The sequence below is a fragment of the Falco rusticolus genome, chromosome 6 (assembly GCF_015220075.1).
Source record: "Falco rusticolus isolate bFalRus1 chromosome 6, bFalRus1.pri, whole genome shotgun sequence".
Taxonomy (NCBI): Eukaryota; Metazoa; Chordata; class Aves; order Falconiformes; family Falconidae; genus Falco; species Falco rusticolus.
The window spans coordinates 66,859,442-66,880,556 of record NC_051192.1 but is presented as its reverse complement, the minus strand read 5'-3'; the positions used below and the strand labels follow the sequence as shown (position 1 = coordinate 66,880,556).

Below are 21,115 nucleotides of genomic sequence, written 5' to 3'. Positions count from 1 at the left end.
TCAGGCTTGTACCTTATTGGTTCATTAAAAAAATAATAATGTAATAGCACCTAGCAGCACAGCTGTAATGAAATATTCATTAATATTTCTATTGTAAATCACTTCTAGAGAAACTTACATAACTGAAAGGTTTATAATTTTTTCCTCACTTGTAGAATAGTAATCCCATTGATTTAAATGTATAGTTACTGCAATGAATATGGCACTGTAAGTCCCTAACATGTACTGCTATACAGACTCTCCATGTAAACACCACATATAGGTAGATGCTCAGTGTCTGCAAAACCATCTATTAATTAAAGAGCATTAAATGTCTTCAAGGGCAGTCATTAAATTTCCAAAGCATGCATGTGATGCAGCATTAGAATTAAAACAGTGTTTCTTTTCTGTGATAGAAAGGGAGGGGTAGTATCCTTGTTTCACATGTTTTTCACCTTCCTCCATTTAATTAAACAACCTCTTGTCAATTAAAATAATGTAGAATAGAGCTGTATAATTAAAAGTTGCTGCTTTCACTGAATTTTAAAGACCTCAAATTACTTGTCCAAATTGTTACTTTGTCTGGAAGAGCTTGTTTCCTGTATCCTTATTGCCTTTATCTATTAAATGATTTGGTGATGCATACTTTACCAGATAATTGCTGTCTTTTTAAAGCCATCAGAGAATCATGCACCTGCATCTAAGAATTCCATTAAAAATAAATAAACACGGACCCTCTCCTGAATTGATGCTGAATCAAAGGTGTTTTGATACTGTCATTAAATCCCTCTGAGTTCTGAGACAAGTCGAACACTCTAATTGACTCCTATTTACAGTAGAGATCTCAATAATGTGTTTCTTTAGCTCGGTACCACAAGAGTTTCACTCATGTCTCTACTCCCAGCTGAACACTTGTTAATTGTGTTCAATGATTAAAGTAAGTTAATGTAAGAGTCTTTTACTGCTAAATGTAGTGGTCTGGTTTTCTTCTCCAACCAGTCTATAGCTTCTGTTTCCTGTCTGCCCCTGAAATAAGTGTTAGCAAATGCTCAGCCATACATTGATCAGATCAATTAATTGATCCACTGAAACTATTCCTACATATATATAAAGATATATATATAAGGTATGCACAAACAATATATACATGTATTTCAGTCACAGACCTGACTGAAAACTATGGAGCTCATCCAATCCATTGTCCACTGTGAGTTGAATAGTTGCTGGTGCTGTTGCAAGAAATTACATAACTCTGTCTTCCTCCAGAATAACTGTAAGACAAATCTGCCTACTTTGAAAAATGTATTATACTGAGGGCTTTCTTTTGAGTATGCTGTAATATATTTAGTAATGGGGTTTTGACAAGATGGACTCCAGTTTGCACCAGAAAGATGCAAGAAAGTTAATATTTACTAATCTAAAAGTTTTTACCAAATTCCATTAAAACTTTATTGTCCAATGTTTTCAGTTATAGCTTAAGGAAATGAAGCTATCCAAGCCATGTTTTAGCATTTCAAAGTTTAAGGACCATGTGGATCACGTTCTTAGTCATATGATTTAGTTTCAGGTAGGTCCTGCAAGGAACAGGGATTTGGACTTGATGATCCTTATGGGTCCTTCCAACTTGAGATACTGTATGATTCTATCGTTTCAATCTCAGAGGTTTTTTTACTAGGAAAATATTTCAGTATATAGATATCAAATATATTAATGTTGCTAGCATTTTCACATACATATTTTATAAAAAAATACTTTATATTCTTCTCAGAAATTCTCATCGGTGTTCACTAAACCAGACATAGAAAAAATACCTCGAGAGATAAATAACAGCATCATCATAATCACCTCTTTTTGACCCAGTGTCAATAAAGACAGTAATCTAGAATTAGTTATTCCTCTTACATATATAGACATGTGCTTGGTAGAAATACCAGTTTACCGAACAAGCTCAAGACTTTAACGATACACTTTAATAAATCCTCTAAAGCAAAAAAAAAAAAAAAAAAAAAGAAAAATTGCAAATGATCAGTAAAAGATTGTATTTTTTCCTAATGGGTGTCACACTTGATTCTTATTTCATAGACTTGTAGAATCATAGAATCATAGAATCATTTAGGTTGAAAAACACCCTTAAGATTGTCAGAGCCCAACTTCATGTTAACATCACACTGCTAAGTTCACCACTAAACTATGTCCCTAGGTGCTACCTCTACCCATCTTTTAAATACCTCCAGGGATGGTGACTCAATCACTTCCCTGGGTAGCCTGTTCCAATGCTTGACCACCCTTTCAGGGAAGAAATTTTTCCTATGTCCAATCTAAACCTCCCCTGGTGTAACTTGAGGCCATTTTCTCTGATTCTGTCACTTGTTACTTGTGAGAAGAGACCGATACCCACCTTCTACAAGCTTCTTTCAGGTAGTTGTAGCAAGCGGTAATGTCTCCCCTGAGCCTCCTTTTCTCCAAGCTAAACAATCCCAGTTCCCACAACTGCTTCCCATAAGACCTGTTCTCTAGACCTTTCACCAACGTCATTGCCCTTCTCTGGATGTACTCCAGCGCATCTATGTCTGTCTTTCAGTGAGGGACCCAAAGCTGAACACAGGATTTGAGATGCAGCCTCACTATGGCTGAGTACAGGGGCCAAACACTGCCCTAGTCTTGCTGGTCACACAGTTTCAGATACAAGCCAGGATGCTGTTGGCCTTCTTGGTCACCTGTGCACATGTGAGCTCATGTTCAGCTGGATGTCAACCAGCACCCCCAGGTCCTTTCCCACCAGGCACTTTCCCGCCGCTCTTCCCCAAGCCTGCAGCATTGCCTGGGGTTGTTGTGACCCAAGGGCAGGACCTGGCATTGAGCCTTGTTGAACCTCATACAACTGGCCTCGGCCCATCACTCCAGCCTGTCCAGATCCCCCTTCAGAGCCTTCCTTCCCTCAAGCAGATCAACACTCTCCCCCCAGCTTGGTGTCACCTTCAGAGTAACTGAGGGTGCACTTGATCCCCTCGTCCAGATCACTGATAAAAATTTTAGAGAGGACTGGCCCCAATACTGAGCCCTGGGGAACACTACTTGTACCCGGCCTCCAACTGGATGTAACTCCATTCACCACCACTCTTTGGTCTCAGCCGTCCAGCCAGTTTTTACCCAGCAAACAGTACATGCATCCAAGCCATGAGCGCCAGTGTCTGTAGGAAAATGCTTTGGGAAGCAGTGTCACAGGCTTTACTAAAATCTAGGTAGACAACATCCTAAGCCTTTCCCTCGACCACTAAGTGGGTCAGATTGTCATAGAAGGAGATCATGTCAGTCAAGCAGGACCTGCCTTTCATGAACCCATGCTGGCTAGGCCTGATCCCCTGATTGTCCTGTACATGCCACATGAACTCAAGATGGTCTCCTCCATAACGTTCCCTGGCACAAGGTCAGACTGACAGACCTTTAGTTCCCCAAGATCCTCTTTCTGGAAAACATGATGGGTGTCATATTTTCAAACCTTTTATTTCCTTTTAGATTGTTTTACCTTTCAATGTAATGAAAATAACAATTAAATATATTAATTCATATTTGCTGCCAGGGAGGTGGTAGAATCACCATCCCTAGAGGTGTTTAAAAAAATGTGTAGATGCAATGCTTAGGGACATGGTTTAGTGATAGACCTGGCAGTACTTGGTTAGCGGTTGGTGCTGATGATCTCAAAGGTCTTTTCCAACATAAATGATTCTGCTCCTATGATATAAATGAAAATTAATTCATTGAAAGTTAAGTTTGTATCTTACCAGTCTTTTGCAACTCTCAGACATGGAATTTGCCAAACAAATGCAAAAATTAAGGACTTTTGATAGAAGATCAAGTAAGAACACAAGTCTTTTGTGAAATCGTTTACACTGGTTACATTTACAGGTAAAAGCTGAGATATTCATACGAAGTTCTCCTGTCTTCTCTTTATTTCTCAATGCTGGTGACAAAAACAAGGAATCGTGGTAGCAGAGAATAAAAGTAGCTTGTTTGAAGGGAAGAAATTGTTATTGCTAATTAATTTAGTCTCCTAAATAAACTGTGCCAATTATTGTTGCCTCTTTGCTTAATTGTAGTGCGAGAACGTTTGTGATAGATACGTTGCCACTCCAGATATAGTCCTTCATCTGCAACCACTATGAAGACTTTGCAAGAATTGCCTTTCTGAAAACCAGATAGTATTTGTTATATGAGATTAAAGGTATATTTGCAATCAAGCTTAATCGTGCTGAGTAATACGGCCCTGAGTATTTTTGACTCCAAAAGTGAATTAACCCAGCTTCAACCTGCCTGAAGCCTATGTATAACAAAAGAGCAGTATGTCAACCTACAATATCACTGTGGCTGCTTTCAAGGTGCGGCCCTTACAGAAATTGCAAATTAAATTACCAGGAAGGATTCAGAAACACTTCCTTCTGAAGACATTTTTCTTACAGATATTTAGAATCTATGACAGTTTTTTTTAAAAAAAAAAAGTAAGGAAAAATAGCAGTTTTCCAAGCTCTTCAAATTCTGTCACCAAAAGATGAAAAATTGACAGTCCCAGCCAGCTGTGATCTTTTGCCTTCCTTCATATGTTATTAGTGGAAATTTAATTATAGAGACATGTCTGATTAGGTCTCCCAGTTAGTGGAGTACTTTCTGGACTCATTCTACTTCTGGGGAGACTTCCTGGTTACCCCATAATGAGTTATATAGCTGTTCAAAAACGCAACAAAGCACTTGTCTGCATTGTCCTTCATAGGTCAATGATTGCTAATGGGATACCGAATCAGACCCTCCTCTAGGTCAATAGTACACAGCTGTCCCAGGTGGGTAGTGATTATGTGTCATTACAACCAGATTCTTGTTCAGTGTTGTGTCAAAAATGAGATTTTTGTGTTCAATCCATTTCTTAATGGACAGGTGTTACAAACAAATTGGCATTAATTGGCAACATTGCTGGCAGTTTGAGTAGAAAGCCAAAGGTGTGAAATGAACCAGAGGATAAAAGCTACGATTGCAGAGATCTCTAAACAGCCACATTTTTTAGTGCTTTCGTGAAACAGCGTGAAGAGTTTTCAACACGAGCAGCAGCAGCAGCTGTTTAGTAGACAGAAGTCTTGAAGGTCAGCCAGCTCAGTAACCTGTCAGACCAAAGGATCATCTAGCCAAATAACCTGTTCCCAGCAGATGTCCTCAAGAGAATACAAAACCAGAGGAAATATGTACAGTTATTTATAGGGTACATTTCCTGCACCTCCAATGATTTCTGGCATAGCAGCTTCCTGAGTCACTGTTTGTTACATAGAGAAATACATTCTTTCTTTGTTTTTATTCTGCTGTCTTTTACTCCTAATCAATATCCCTGCTTCTTATATGAAAAAGGCAAGTGAACCACTGTTGCCTAATCCCTTTGTCTGTTACTTACTGGTTTACATACCTTTGTCATAAATTCCTCAGCTGCTTCTTTTCCAGACTAATGAATCTTTGTTGACTTAATTGTTATTTGCATAAAAAGGATTACTTTACTTCCAACTTCTGCTTTTCCCACAACAGCAAGATCTTGGTTTTGAGTGTTGGTCGCCTGTTCATGTTGCATTACAGTACGGAGGAAGTTAATATTGTCTTTCCTGATGTGCATTACTATGCATTTATCTATTTTTAGCAGTCCTTTTGTCTCTCAGTCATTCAGTATCATGAGCTTCTTCTGCAGCTGGTTACAGTTTGGTTTTCTTTTTGTTGTTCTTCATTACTTGTGCATAGTAAACTTGGTCAGTGTGGTGTTCAGCACCTTGTCCAGATCTTTAATGAGTATACTGAGCAGCGTGTGTAACTGTGGGAGTCCACTGACAGTGCCCCTCCACAGGGAAAACTGGTTCTTAACTGCTGTGTTTTGCTTGCTGTATTTTAGCTAATTATTAATTCGTGTGAGCATTTGCCTTCTTTCACAGCAAATTAGTTAAGAACCTTTTGTGAGGGACAAAAGGGGTTTGGAAACCCAAGTACACCTTAGCAATTGCTTCTCATATTAATTAACAGTTTTGGACAGCTGTAAAAGATTTGTGAAGCATGACTTCTGTTTGCAAAAGTTTTATTGACTTGCTTCTTCCCCAGTTTGTTTTTATCCATGTGTTTTGAAGGGGATATGTCAAAGGATCTGTCTCAGATTAAGTGTTAATAGATTATAGGCAAAGTGAACAACACGAGCTGCTGGTCCTACAATAGTATTTTGTTTCTATGCAGTGGTCTTACGGCCATATGTATGCCCTCTTTTGCCTTCAAGAAGATAAAGAGTGGTCAATCCAACCTTATGCTCTAGCATAAACTGGCTAGTAGAATATGGCTTAGTAAGAAACAGACGTTTGAAACTTGGACCAGTTTGACCCCTTTGTATCCTTTCCCTGCTCTTGGTCATTAAAATTCAAATGCAGTAGGGTTTTTGCAGATATAAGTAGTCCAGAACTGATGTGTGTGTGTGTGTCAGGATTTACTGTTTCTACTGTTTTTCAAATATCAAAACTTTGATACTGTTTGGAGAAGTCACATTTTCTTCAGGAGTTTACATCAGTTGTAAACAGTTCAGCATTTTGGTAGAAATATTTCTATACTGTAGTAACAGAACTTTGGGGTTAATAGATTCCATTTTTTCCCCTTCAATTCATGAATCTGAGGAATAGCTGTGATGTAGGTTTTCTAAAATCCTGATCTTTACTTACATGAAGGTATCTTTTTCTTTACATTAGTATCCTATTAAAGCATTTAATGAAGTGTAAGGGACCAAATGGAAACATCAAATTGCAAGAGTGACCCATCAATTTTTTTGCTGTCAAATGCTCTTAAATTGCCTAGAATATTGCAGAATATTGTTCAGCAGCCTGATAAAAGTACAGCTAATAGTTCACAAGAAGAAGATACATTTTTATTTAAATGGTCTGGATGTTTTCTGTATCTTGAAAGTTTAGAAGATGGGAACAATAGGTAAAAGTGCTGCAGGAAGTTTTATATTCCTTTATTTTCTGATTCTTTTATTTAAATTCAGTGATCATATTCAGGCATTTATGTTTGACTGTAATAAGCTACCTTCTGCTTTATTCTTAGACATTTCAGTTTGCAGACAGGCACGGTTAGATTATGTTGATAATTTTCAACTCCAGATTGCCTATGGTTCTGTCAATTATTTTAATTTGCACAGAATTCTAAAATATGCATCAGATTCTTCACTATGATACTATTAAATTCATACTAAGCTTTGGAGACACCTTAGCCTTCTGTGGCTAATTCTATGAAATAGAGTTAGTCTATGGACTTCATTATGAAATATTCATATGGCAACAACACCAGGAGACCTCAATCAAATGAAAGCTGGATTGTTCCAGGGACTGAAAATACTCTAAATGAAATTCCTTTCCCCACAGAGACTGCAGTCTGAAAAGATTCTTTAGTGTTACCAACTCTTAGCAATTTCATTACAAATTTTTCATTTACTAGAAAAGTGTCTCTCAATCACTAACTCTCAGTTGCCCTGTTAGAATATGAAACTCACTATTTTGATTTATTTAAACAAGTAAATAGAAAGATCAGCCTTGCTGACTGTAAGAAGGAGCTTGGGGGGGGCGGGGGGAATATTAATCCTAAATCCTTATGAGCAAGAAAAAGAAATAGAACAATTCCCAGAATGCTCTTTATTTTGAGTAAATATTATGGCTTACAAACACCTGGGCATACAGAGCTGAAGTTGGGTCATTCTGATTTATTTGCTTTTGCAAGTACTACTTGGTGCATATTTGCAGCTTGTATAAAAATAACCAACTTTCAACTCCGTTATGTACCGCAAAGTTCTCTGTACAATGTGGGACAAATAATTTTGGTTTGGAGACAAGCACAAATGTATGACTTTGACCTAAATATCTATGCTTGTGAATCCTCAGCTGCCTCTCTGTAAGTAGTATTGCTAGAGAAGAGTGAAATGCTCAGCTGTCATGGTAGTGCAGAGATATAAATACCAATAAGAACTTTTCAATTTATCATTTTTATGCATTCTTTAAGAAACTCCTAGCTCATTCTATTGTTTATTTAATAAGCATTTTTAAAGCTCATAATCATGCTCATAAATTTCAATTCCTATACTGAACAGTAGTTTCCAGCATTTTCTGATCTGTTTCTAATTTAATTGAGTTTTGCCTATAACCACTGTTTTGAAGTTATTTACAAATAAAACCAGTTACCATCTTTTTTTGACAATTTGGGCATACTTCTGTACTTCCAGTCACTGGTACAATGATGTAAACTTCTGGATATTGTTTCACAAGGAACAAACTGCATATTCTGCAATTGTATATCTACTAAGATGTACACCTCTCTGCAGTTTCTTGAATGTTTTAGTGCTAGTGGTTCTGTGACAACTTTCAAAATTTCATAAATATTTTCTTCTTAGCATGTTTCATTCTTGGTGCTTTCATGCGCTTCATGTGCTTTTTTGTTGCAATACGTAAGATGTTACTTATATGAGCAGGCTGAACAGTCTGCGTATAAGCTCTAGGTTAGGTTTAAGTATACCCTTTTGTCAATTGCTATATATCGGGGCTAATTCCTCTAACTTGATTTTCATTTGCACACATTTGATGTTAAGGTAATTTTCTTTTGTATGCCATAGTTACATGAAATGATTAGCTTGTAAATTTTTTTTTTTTTTCACTACTCTGGGATCTGGACATCCTTTACAGCTTAGCTTGTTTCAAAAATCTTACCCTTCTAGTAGCAGCATTTGAAGGAAAACTTCAAGGATCAAATTTCAAAATGAATCAGTCCGAATATGGATAGGAATAACACTGACATCAGAATTTTAAATCTACTATTAAATAACATTATGAATAAAATTCACAATGCACAAATAAGAAACCACTGTTCTCTAATGTAGTCCTTATATTAGTGTATTATTTGTGTCTTTTTCTCTGATTGTTTGAGGCATATAGAAGAGTTACAGACATCAAATTAATATAAACAAAAAATTATTTAATGTTGCATTTAGATAAAATTCAGGACATTTATGACTGAAAATTATTTCCTTTCTGTTGTCAGTTATAAATATTAACAAAAATATAAATATTTGTAACGTTAATACTGAAATTAAGTCACAAACCTAATATCAAGATAGGTAGCTTTCTACATGAATGCTTCTTTTTATTTGTTTACTAAAACTTGAGTTTCTTGAATAGTTTTATTGCTATGATTATTCATTTCTGAGACAAGCAGAGCCAGAGATGCATATTCATGGTTTTTTCTCTATGTTGTTTGATAAACTGTACTTACTGATTCTCATTTATTCTGCACAGGCTCCATCATCACCTTCTTCACCCATAGCTAATGAACCAAAATATGAGAAGCGCTGGCTAGACACCTTATCAGTTCCTCTGTCAATGGCTCGAATCTCGAGGTACAAAGCTGGAACAGATAAATTAAGGTTTGTAATTTAAAAGGGGAAGGACTTTTAGCTAGCTGTACCTAATATTACTCTGTGGACTTTATAAGAATTCTTCGACTGGAGATATGAAAGTCTTCTTATTAAAAACTATGCGGTCCATCTTTTCTTGAGATCAATGGCATGCATGGTGATTACCAAAGATAAAGTAAAAAAGGACAATAAATATAGCTCCTTTCTGTAATCTTTTGTATCTTGGGAATTTGGTTAGTATCAGCAACTAGAACAGAAGTTAAGCTTGGTGTTACTTGAATTAATTTTTAAGGTATTACATTTCATTCCGTATCCCTAATAGAATAGTTACGTATTCCCAAATTCTAATGTTGTCAATTAACTTTCCTTTTTCTTTACAAATGATAACATAGCGTACAATCATCATGACTGTGCTACATATCATTGTCATATAGAAACTCATATTGACAAGAGATTTTGGCAAAGCGTGTGGTACAAAATACTGTATTTTTGATTGTAAAATCTTTATCCATCTCAGACACCTAAGTAATGGTTTATAAAGTAGCCGTGGAATAGGATGTCAGAGGTGATTTTCCTGTACTTCAGGGAAGATGAAAGGAGAAGTGAAGTTTAATAAAGCTTCAATAAATAATGTACTTGAGAAAAGTTTAACACATCACTGCATGCATCAGCTTTCTTCTGCAAACCATTCTATGTGGTAGAGCTGCCTCAAATTTTCCAGTACTTGTGGTCCAAGTAGTCCACAGTTCTCCACATGTATGAGAACAGGACTTCATTCACTGTTGGTGTTTTCCATTTTCTTTATTGCATTTTCTTTGCCCTATATTTATTTACTTCTAATTCTTGTTAATGAAAGAATTGGAATCTCTCTTGAACAGTCAACTATAAAGGTCACCTGCTCCCAGGATGTACCAGAAATTCATGTGTATACCTTTCTTGATCTACACCAGATTTATTACCTGTTTTCTGAAAATGACCTGAAAAACATTTTCTTTTTCTAGTAGGACAGTTATGCTGCTTTAACTTACAACAATCGGTCTCCTAAATGACTGAACAACTCCTCTCCCAGACTTTGTTAAAGCATCACAGGTGTCCAGAAAGGTTTTAGGTTCTTCCACAGTCTTTGAACTCTTAATTCCATTTATTTAGTCTCTCATCACTTCCTCCACCACTTCCTTCCTGCTTCAGCTGACCAGTTCATGTGGTCCAACCCTTCCCAATCTATCACAGGCCTCCAACCATTCAAGGCTTAGAAGTTCTCTTGTGAATTAAGTGAACAAATCTGTGTGCACATTTAGTCATCAACTCATCAGCAACTTATCATCAATGTTCTTAAATTTAAAAATGGAAGAAAATAGAACATTTAGGCCTCTGAGTTCAGTTATCACCGTGATAGTTTGAAGCAGTTTCACTCCTGTTCTGTGCACTGTAGACATTAGATGGAGCAATCCAAAGGGATTCCAGTTCCCAAAACAGTAGCATGTGCATTTTGAGACTTCTTTGAAGTAAACCACCTTCTGATGTTGTACTGGGTCTGGCTGAGATGGAGTTAATTTTCTTCATAGCAGCCCATATAGTGCTGTGTTTTGGTTTGTGACTAGGACAATATTAATAACACACCATCATGGCTTTCCTTTTTCCTACTCTGCTTCTACTCAAGGAGTAGGCCAGGGGCGGGTGAGAAGTTAGGAGGGGGCATAACCTGGGCCGCTGACCTGAACTGACCAAAGGGATATTCCATGCCATGTAACATCATGCTCAGCAATAAAAAATGAGAAGAGAGTGTTTGGGGGGGGGCTATCCATTACTTGGAGACTGACTCTGAATCATTCTACTTACAAGAGAAGGTGAGTGGTTGCCTTTGCATCACTTGTTTTGTTGTGGGTTGGTGTGTTGGATTTCTACCTCTTCCCTTTGCCTATTAAACTATCTTTATTTCAACCCATGAGTTTTCTTCTTCTCTCTGCTGGACAGGGGTTGGGGAGTGAGTGGAAGTGTGGATGCTTAGCTGCCAGCCCAGAATCAACCCATCACACATCTATTTTTCTTGTAAGGATTGAGGAGCTTAGTGCTTTCATTTTCAATATTAGACAGATATATTCTCCTGTGATGCATGGCATTCCCACATATATATATATATATAGTATATACAGCACTCCTTTATTACTGGTGGTTTTGGTTGGTTTGTGTTTTGTTGTTTGGTTTTTTTTTTTTCTCCTTTCTGTTGTATCACTCTAAAGGAAGATGAAAGCATTCCATTAAAGCCTATCACTACCCCATGATACTGTAGTTCTACTAAATGCTCCTTGCTTATTTTAGTAAACCAACAAGAACATCTATATGAGCATTAGAGGAATGCCACCTTGAGATTAACCGCAGATGAGGTGTTTCCCATGTTCTTGCTAAAGGTGTTTATTTTTGCCTGAGGGATACCAGACTGCTCTTATCCTATTCTCTCCTTTTCTGAAATACATGTACATATTTTTACTACTATCCCACTTGTATCCTTTCCTTTAAATTTCCCCATGTTCATATAAGCATAAACTCCAACATTTGTCTTCAGTAATTGCTCTCTGAAATCACACATCTGCTTTGCATGAAATAAAACGTACAAGCAATTCCAAGTATAAATGGTACCATCAGTATAGATAACAATCCTCCTTTTCAACCGTATCAACCCATCTCCACTCCCTTTCACATTTCAGCCATCAGTCTAAAGTAATTTGAATATGTTCATGAGAATTCCTCCAAATATATCATGGATTCTTCTGACAAATTTGCTAATTTTGCCATTCTCAGAATATTTACTTGGAGCCTATTTGCATACCTTGTTATACAGCATGCCTGATTTTTCAGAATTAAATGAGTCCATAAGTCTGTATGTCATCCTTGTAACTTTTTTTCTGCCTTATGTTCGTCATAACATTGTTTTGTTGTAATGCTTCATTATATTTTATCCTTTAAGTTACCTCCATTGGCCCTGAGAAGGTGCACTGGCACAAGAGCAGACAGATTATTTTTTAAGTGTATAGTATTGAAGTATTGCATCTTCTGTAGTGCCACATGTACAGCTGTGTGCCTTCTCTTCAGCTAGATGGGCTATATAAAAAGTCTTTTCCTCTACTTCCTACCTGAATTAAATTTGGAGAGGTCTATATCATTCTTTCCATCAAAATTATCTGTATCCCTTTGGCTTTTGACATTGTCTTGTAACTATGCAAAATTTTATGGCTTGTGAAAGGATGCTGAAGCCTGTATTATTTTGCTGTCGATCCACTTACAAGTAATGCATACTATGCTTTCTTCAATCCTTCTTTTCCCTGACGGAAAACCAGCTTTTTTCACCTGTGAAATTCTTGCAGTTGGCTACAGCAGACTTAGCATACTTCTGTTACTAAAATCAATCACAGAGTGATTTCTTTAATATATAGTATTGTATATTCTATATATAGTATCCGTAAGTCCAACTACTCGTGCTGTTCTGATGTGGTAAGCTGCTGTCAGCCAGTCTGGATGGCCCCTCTGACCTCATTCACTTTCCTTCTCCTTCATGTTCAAGATTGTTTCATGTTTTCAGCAGTCTTTTTCTGGGACTGTAAATAAGTTCCAACTTTCAGATAACCTTAGGAACAAGAAAAAGATTGTCTGTCATAAGGCTAAACAGATTCTTATACGTTACTGAAGGTCATGTTTTTGTTGGCTGTATTTAAAAAGGATAAATAGAGAGTATGACAATGTCAGCATCTTGTTTAATATTTTTTACCATTTTTCAATTAGGAGCATGTTACACAGCTAGAGTTGTCTGTCAGACTGTAGTATACTTTTAGTGTGGGTTAGATCAAATCTAGTCTAATCAAGTTAGGCTATATTATTTCCTTTGTGGTCCAGCTATGCAGTTTAAATTCCTCTGTACTTCATTTGAGTTTTCTAGTAACTTTGGCAAAAAATGGCAAACCTTTAGCTCTTGTGTCATGAGATGACCAAGAACACCTGTATCTCTTTGATTGTTATTCTTTTTTCATTATAAGAGAAAGAAGTTACCCTTGACTTTTCCTTTCACTTGAATTTTCTTTTTATTTTTCCCAGAAAGTCTGAAGACTGGTGACTTAATGACACAAGAGTCTATTTTCATATATTTCAGATTCTGTCAGCACCGTACATGAAACAAGAGAGTATGGGGTAGATTTTTTTCCTTCATTATACATAAAGAGGGGTGAATGAAAATACTGCAGATGGGACTGTGGAGTATGTTTGTCTGTATCACAAAATGAAATTACAGAATCACAGAATGGTCGGGGTTGGAAGGCACTTCTGGAGACCATCTAGCCTAACCCCCTGCTAAAGTAGGTTCACCCACAGCAGGTTGCACAGGATCACGTCCAGGCAGGTTTTGAATGTGTCCAGAGAAGGAGACTCCACAGCCCCTCTTGGCAGCCTGTGCCAGGGCTCTGGCACCCTCAAAGGAAAGAAGTTCTTCCTCATATTCAGATGGAACTTCTTGTGTTGCAGTTTCTGCCTGTCACGCCTTGTCCTGTCACTGGGCACCACTGAAAAGAGCCCGGCCCCTTGACACCTGCTCTTAAGGTATCTGTAGGCATTGGTAAGATCTGCTCTCCATCTCCAGACTAAACAGGCCCAGCTCTCTCAGCCTTCCCTCATAAAGGAGATGCTCCAGTCCCCTCATCATCCTTGCAGCCCTCCGCTGGGCACTCTCCAGTAATTCCCAGTCTCTCTAGAACTGGGGAGCCCAGCACTGGACACAGCACCCCAGATGTGGCCTCACCAGAGCAGAGCAGAGGGGCAGGATCACCTCCCTCCACCTGCTGGCCATGATCCTCCTAATGCACCCCAGGGTCCCACTGGCCTTGGCCACCAGGGCACACTGCTGGCCCATGGGCACCTTGCTGCCCACCAGAGCTCCCAGGCCCTTCCCCGCAGAGCTGCCTCCCAGCAGGCCAGCCCCAGCCTGTACTGGTGCGGGGGGTTATTCCTGCCCAGGGGCAGGACCCTACACTTGCCTTTGCTGAACTCCATGAGGTCCCTCTGCGCCCAGCTCCCCAGCCTGCCCAGGTCTCGCTGAATGGCAGCGCAGCCTGCTGGGGTCTCAGCCACTCCTCCCAGTGCTGTGTCACCAGCAAACGTGCTGAGGGGACACTCCGTCCCTTCATCCAGGTCGTTGATGAATAAGTTGAACATGATGATGCAATACTGACTCTTGGGGAACACCACTACCTACAGGCCAAAAAATTCCCCAGAATATTTTAAAGGAAAGATAAGAAATGTAGTAGATATCATGCCTCTTCTCACTGGGAGAGAAATATTGTATTAATTACTGAAATCACCTTTAATTAGTTTATTTCATGCTGTTGATATGATTGGACTCTGAAAGAATATTTCTATGCAGTGTGCTGATCAGTCTTTTTGATTACTTATTAATTCAATAACTTTTATTCACTTGCTTTTGTAATATAGCACTGCTACTTCTATCATTCTGAACTTCTCACCAGTCCATCAATGTAATTTTTCTCTGTAAGAGGTAAGGTAATCTATACAGTGAGGACTGTTCCTGTGAATACTCTTAATTGCTAACTGGTAATGGAGACATTTTTTGAGTGTTGAGAATAGAGTTGGTCACTGAATGTGATGGAAGTTTAACAGAGAAATGATAAGATCAGTTAAATCTTCCTCACCCAAAGGAATTTGTAGTTCATGGCATAGTTTGGGGTGGTTTTGTTTTTAAGATGGAAAAGTAAAGATAAGTAGTCGATGAAGAACATAGTTCATTCATTTATAGTCTTTCATCTCTCCTATGGAATGTCTGGATCCGTATTTGGAAAAAAAAAATATAGACATGTATTTTTAGTCCTTTCAGCAGACAGTGGCAGTACTATATAATCCTTTTTATTTGTTGTATTGACTGGAGCTTTTGACTAAGTGAATGTACAATCACTATAACCTCTTGAACATTATGAGTTTAGGGATGGGGGGAAAAAATTGCTTCTTTGGAAGATGGAAATTAGATTGAAGAAATGAGTGGAGTGGAAGTAATTCAGGCCCAGTAGCTATGAGCCCATGTAGCTATGATCCCAATTACAAAACAACTTAATTAGATTTAGGTGTTATTTTCTATTTCTTGGTATTCTGGCCATTGCAATTACTACAGAGTATTGTCCAGGTTTTTTTACATGGGTGGTTTTGGGTTTGGGATATTTATTTATTTTTAATTGGCTCACTGGCTTCTTAACAGAATCTTCCTGAAGGATTCTGTTTTCCATTTTAACATTTTAGTGATTTAACATAATGCCTTTAATTAGATAAATAAATTGGAAAGTAAGAAATTAAATAAACAATTTTGAGAAAGGTACAGGCATTAAACAAAATCTGAGTTACAAAACCTGAATGAGTATTTGCTCACTGTTTACAGTTGCAGTTACATTGAACTTCAGGGTAAGAAGAACAAGTATGTACCTGAAAGATATCTCAATCAAACTAATATAGAGCAATAGGGTGAGAGACAGTGGCAGAGAGATTAATGTCTGATAAAAGGTAAGATGAAAAAGAAAGTGCAGTTTTGGAGGGTTATTATTAATAGTGTGCCTCAAGGGCGATTTGACTGATGATGCAGAAAATGGTACACTAATTGAAGTCATTGGTGACACAGAATCAGCATCATCAGTACAGAAAAAGGAGCACAATACTTTATGAGAGGATAGAACTATTGGAAATGGAATGCAACATAATAGTACAAAATGCAGGGGGATGATATTGTTACTACAACAAAAAAACCCTATGAAATAGGTTTTCATAGGAGCCTGGTGAAGCCTTTGTTACGTGGCAGGAAAGGAAGGAAAAGATTGGGTACAGTAGTTAAACAGCGAATAGCTCTGAAAAAGCACTGCCCTGCAGAGTTATAAAGGAGAAACAGATATTTCAGAGTATAGCAGGAGAAACATTTTCCAGAAGTCAGAAGCATTAAAACCATTAAACTACTAAGGCCCCATCTAGAACCTATGTACAATTCTGATTATTTAAATAAAAACATAAAATTTTATATTAGAAGTTTTGCCTTTTCTCAAAAGGTATTTTACTGTCACTGTTCCTATTTTCAGCTGTAGTATTTTAGGATTTAACAACCGGGGTTTCCTTTGGCACTTAAGGAATTTTAGGGTTGGGGTTTTTTTCCATTATGCATAGAGTTGGAAAGTGACATTTGTTTTCAATGGATTTAGACCTGATAGCCTTGAAATAAAAGACATATACTTCACTGTGGGCAATGTTTTTTGATTTCTACATGCGGGTTGATTTTTTGACTGTAGTTAGAAAGTACTAAAACTAGCTTGGCATCTGCCTGTATGGGAATCCATTCTGTAACTTCTGTTCTGAATTTTTTCATCTTTGAAGCCCTCCAGCAAGCACTTTGTTATGTCTTTAGGAATATGATGCACAGGACAACTTATTGGTTTTGTACTACATTGTTCAGGTCACGTGTAAAAAGAATAAGCCATGAAATCAGTGGATTTTTTTTAAAAAAATGTGCTATATACAGTTTTTTAAGGACTGAAGACTGCTATGTGTGTTTTTCTTTAAAAGCATCATTAAGTGTTTCAGTATACTTGTCACATTCTGCTCAAGCAGCAGGACGTTCTGGAAATCAGTTGCAAGGGATCAGGAATGTGCAGGCAACAGAATAAGATCTGCCCAACAGACTGTAAACAGAAAAGTAGCTCATAAGTGACCAGCCATTCTGCAGATCTATCTACAATTCTGGTCACTTACCCTTGGCTAGAATAAGCTGCTAAATCAGACAAAATCAAGGTATAGGCAGGAAGAAAAAGCTAGACAGGAGCAGTGCCACACAGTTAGAATAAAAGGTCAGCACTGAATATCGCTTCTTAGAGATTTAGTACCAGTTCCCGGTGTAAGAAGTCATGTAAAATGTTTTGGCCAGACATTAGACATACTTTTGGATGCAGTATAAAAATGTATCAAAAATCAGTGACATGAAAACTAAGGAAATTGCTGTTTCTTTGCACTCTAGGGCAATATATTCATATACTTAAATAAATCCCTTTAATTCTGTTCAGTAGCATGAAGCCAACATAAGGAGAGTGAGCTGATTTGTTTTTTGAATCTTCACGCTTGTGATATTTAGCTTCTAGTTTTAAAATCTATACTGCAACTAAGTGCACAAGCGAAAATGAAGAACTTCCAATCTTTTCAGGATGAGTGTACTCAGGAACCATTTCTGCTTTCCCCCAGAGATGATGTGTTGCTCTGGAAAATCCATGTGACACCTCTTCAGTCTTGGTTTTTTCTGGTAAATAGCATCCCTGAGAAGACAGAATGGTGGATTACATCATGGCATATTGCCAGCAAGCAGAAGAAAAGGCAAAATAAATACTGTCCTCCAAAAAAGATAAACACATTATTACTCTCGGGGAATTGTTAATATTACCACTGAGTTCAAAGAATTATTATTTTTTGTTTGTTTCTGGAGAATTTGAGACTGACTTTGTCTTCTGCTTGCTGACCACATATTAAATTCTAATCCACCAGGATTAGCTCAGAAGGAATCTACCCCCAGATGTCTTCAGTAAATGCCTTAGGATAGATAAATAGCCTGGAGTTTCCACAGCAGACCTGCTTGCTTCCCACTAACTTTGACACCAAAAAAAACCCAACCAACTTCTACAGTGAGCAGAATATGTTGAAGTTTGTGATGCTCATTATTTAGCTTTATTGCTGTTATTTTACAAAATACCTATTTGTTCAAGAAATACGTATTTTCAGAGGAGAGTTATGGGAAAAAACCAATTTGCATGGTGTTATCAATAATAGTAGTAATTACATGATCAGCCTATATTGTTCTTAATTCTGAAAGCAGAAGGTGTTCAGATTTCAAAGAAATCCAGCACATTACTAAGTGTAAGTCAAGCATATGGACATCTATTTTTCCCTAACAAACGTGTCTGCATTTCATAGAAAGTATAAATTGGATGTTTAAATCCTGTGGAGAATTGAACATCCTGAAGAAGCAATCTTTTGCATGTAATTTAGACATAATGTCACTGATGATCTCTGTAGTCATGACACAGGTTTGTTGTCATGAGCTACATGCTCTCCTCATTCCAAAAGACTTACAGAGCTTAAACCTGGACCTCAGCTGGCATTGCAGTTGCAGGCAGTCCAGTTAATTATTATCCAAATACAGATTTTGTTAGCCATCTCAAGTATGTAAAAAAAATTCACAGAGACACTTATGTATTATATTGGAGACTGAAGCCATTGACATTATCAAATCAACTCTGAAGACATCATTAAGGTAAATCCAGTCTTCCTACAATGAATACTGTGAAATACAATTGAGTGATTTATTATTTAAAATTTTAACCTTTCCCACACACTTCCATTTTGCTTAAGGAGCAATTAGAAAGTGGCCTGAATGTTTATTATCCTGGTGATCAAAATAAATTGTAAACACTTGCATTAAGACTTTTTAAAAATACAGTTGAAGGGGGTTTAGCTTTGATAATAATTATTTTGCCAATGCATTCAATAAGATGGTGAAACCAATCTTTTTTTGATTTGATAATTTATATTTACTAACATTTTCTTGTACTTTCTTTCTGAGTAGAATTAACATGTGATGCGCTCTGAATCTAAAAAAGGCATCTTCATGTCAATAACTTGAGGCAAAATGACATTTCACCTAAATGCTGTGGGACCGCCCATGTGCTTGAAATCTTTGTAGGACTGCAGTTTAATGAATGAGATTCATCTCACCTGACAGTAGTAATCATTCACCTATGAATGTGTGAAATCCCTGGACTCACCTTGGAGTCAATGAAAAGGAATAAGGGTCTCCATAGAATGATCCAGTTCACTTATCTTGTGCACTCGCTTATGATAACAAAAAAAAAAAAAAAAAAAAAAAAGTTTCACGAGTTTAGCATGACTTATAGAAATCATCAAATATTTCAGGCTGGAAGGGATCCTGGAAGTCACCTAGTCCAGTTCACTGCTCAGAGTATGTCTAATGAGAACATGGTGCTCAGGGCCCTCTCTTGTCAATTCCTGAACACTTCCCAGGGTGGAGATTCCACAGCTTTGCTGTGCATCCTGTGCCAGTTTTTGATCACCTTAGTGGGAAAAAAACCAGAATAAAAATCTAATGTCGAATTAGCTTGCCATGTTCCAGCTTGTGTCTGCTGCCTGTGATCCATATACTTAGGCAACAGATCTTCATATACTTGAATGAGGTGAAATCCATCTCTTGAATTACCACTAATAATTGTGCTGGAATTATAAAACACTTGATAAGTATATATACACTCCATTCTCCAGCTGACCACACTGACTAGTCCTACTACACATTCTGCACTCAGGATTTGACAGGAGTACACTGATACTGCGTATAGCTTTCAGTCTTTCAAGCTACTCCTATTTCCCTGCAAGACTCCTCCACCTATTCCATACCAATAAAGCATGCTGAGAATGTAAGTCCTCAGATTTTTCTGTCTGCAGCAAAACCAGATACCTCACACCTGTATCCTACTCTCTTTTCTCTTTCAGCTGGTGATATTTCGCTTGTTCTTTCTCCTCAGTGCTGGTGTTACTATTTGTATGACTTCACAGGAAACAGGATAAGAAATCTCATGAATGCTAAACCTGTGCCCTCTCCCACTATCCTTTTCTTCTGCACAAGTTATTAAAAATCTAATGGAATACAGCTACTTCTATACTCGCATCAGTTAAGGAAATACCTGTAGAAGCATGTTTGTGTTACTTCAGTTATCTTAATTCATTACTCCAAGTTTAATAATAAAGTTACAAAACTGGAAGAAAAAGGTTCAAAAAAACCCCAAATATAAAATGCATTCCAAGTTTATGTTTAATGCTTCAATATCTTTTAAGCAACATAGTTTCTGTTAACAGTCCAATTATACAAGCAAATTGAATATATTTTAAGATATGAGGTATATGTCATTTAGAATACAAAATCCCATTTTTAACACAGAATTTCAAAGAGATTAAGTAATTCAGATAATTCTCTTTTGGGAATTTCCATTCAGATCACCCACAGTCCACAAAAATTCAGGCTAAATAGAAATTCTAGCAAGAGGGCCATGTAGTACTATAAACAAGCCACTGGAAAATGCTGTAAGAAAAACAATAAAAAGTCAACTCAGACATCAAAAAAGGATGCAAACAGGAAGGAAAGAAGACTGATTTAGGACCTGGAAAGATGCAAAGGTAGGCAAATCTGTCTGTCGGCATGGTAGTAAACTTCAGGTAAAACAGCTACTGTCAGACAAGAATCTAAGGTTTTATTAAGGAAATACAGTAAAACATTGAGATAAGCCTAATGTAAAGATGGTTTCACATGCCACACATACTGAAAATCTTAAAATATATTTTGCTGAAATTCTTAGGCTCCTATAAAGTAAAATCTCAGCTTTTCCCATTTCAGCTGTCACTGAAAATACATTTTCTCTTAGAAAAATCTTTGGATTTAACACTTCTATAGTAGCTAAATGCTTGTATGGCAAAAATATGCTCTATTAATATTAATTAATTTTAATTGTTTAAAAGTGTCAATGTCAGGAAGAGAACTTAAACCTACCAATGCCCATCTGTTAGTCTTACTGTCTTTCTCATAAAGACAGTGTTTATTTTATTAAA

The 21,115-nt window shown here is 37.2% G+C and overlaps 1 protein-coding gene across 1 annotated transcript in view; it reads left to right on the top strand.

The window, feature by feature from the left end:
- SNTG2 (syntrophin gamma 2) overlaps positions 1–21,115 on the top strand; it is a 268,449-nt gene that overhangs the window by 174,757 nt on the left and 72,577 nt on the right. The window contains exon 9 of the mRNA XM_037392081.1: positions 9,315–9,442. Coding sequence (XP_037247978.1) covers positions 9,315–9,442 — 128 coding nt within the window. The remainder of the gene's footprint in view (positions 1–9,314; positions 9,443–21,115) is intronic.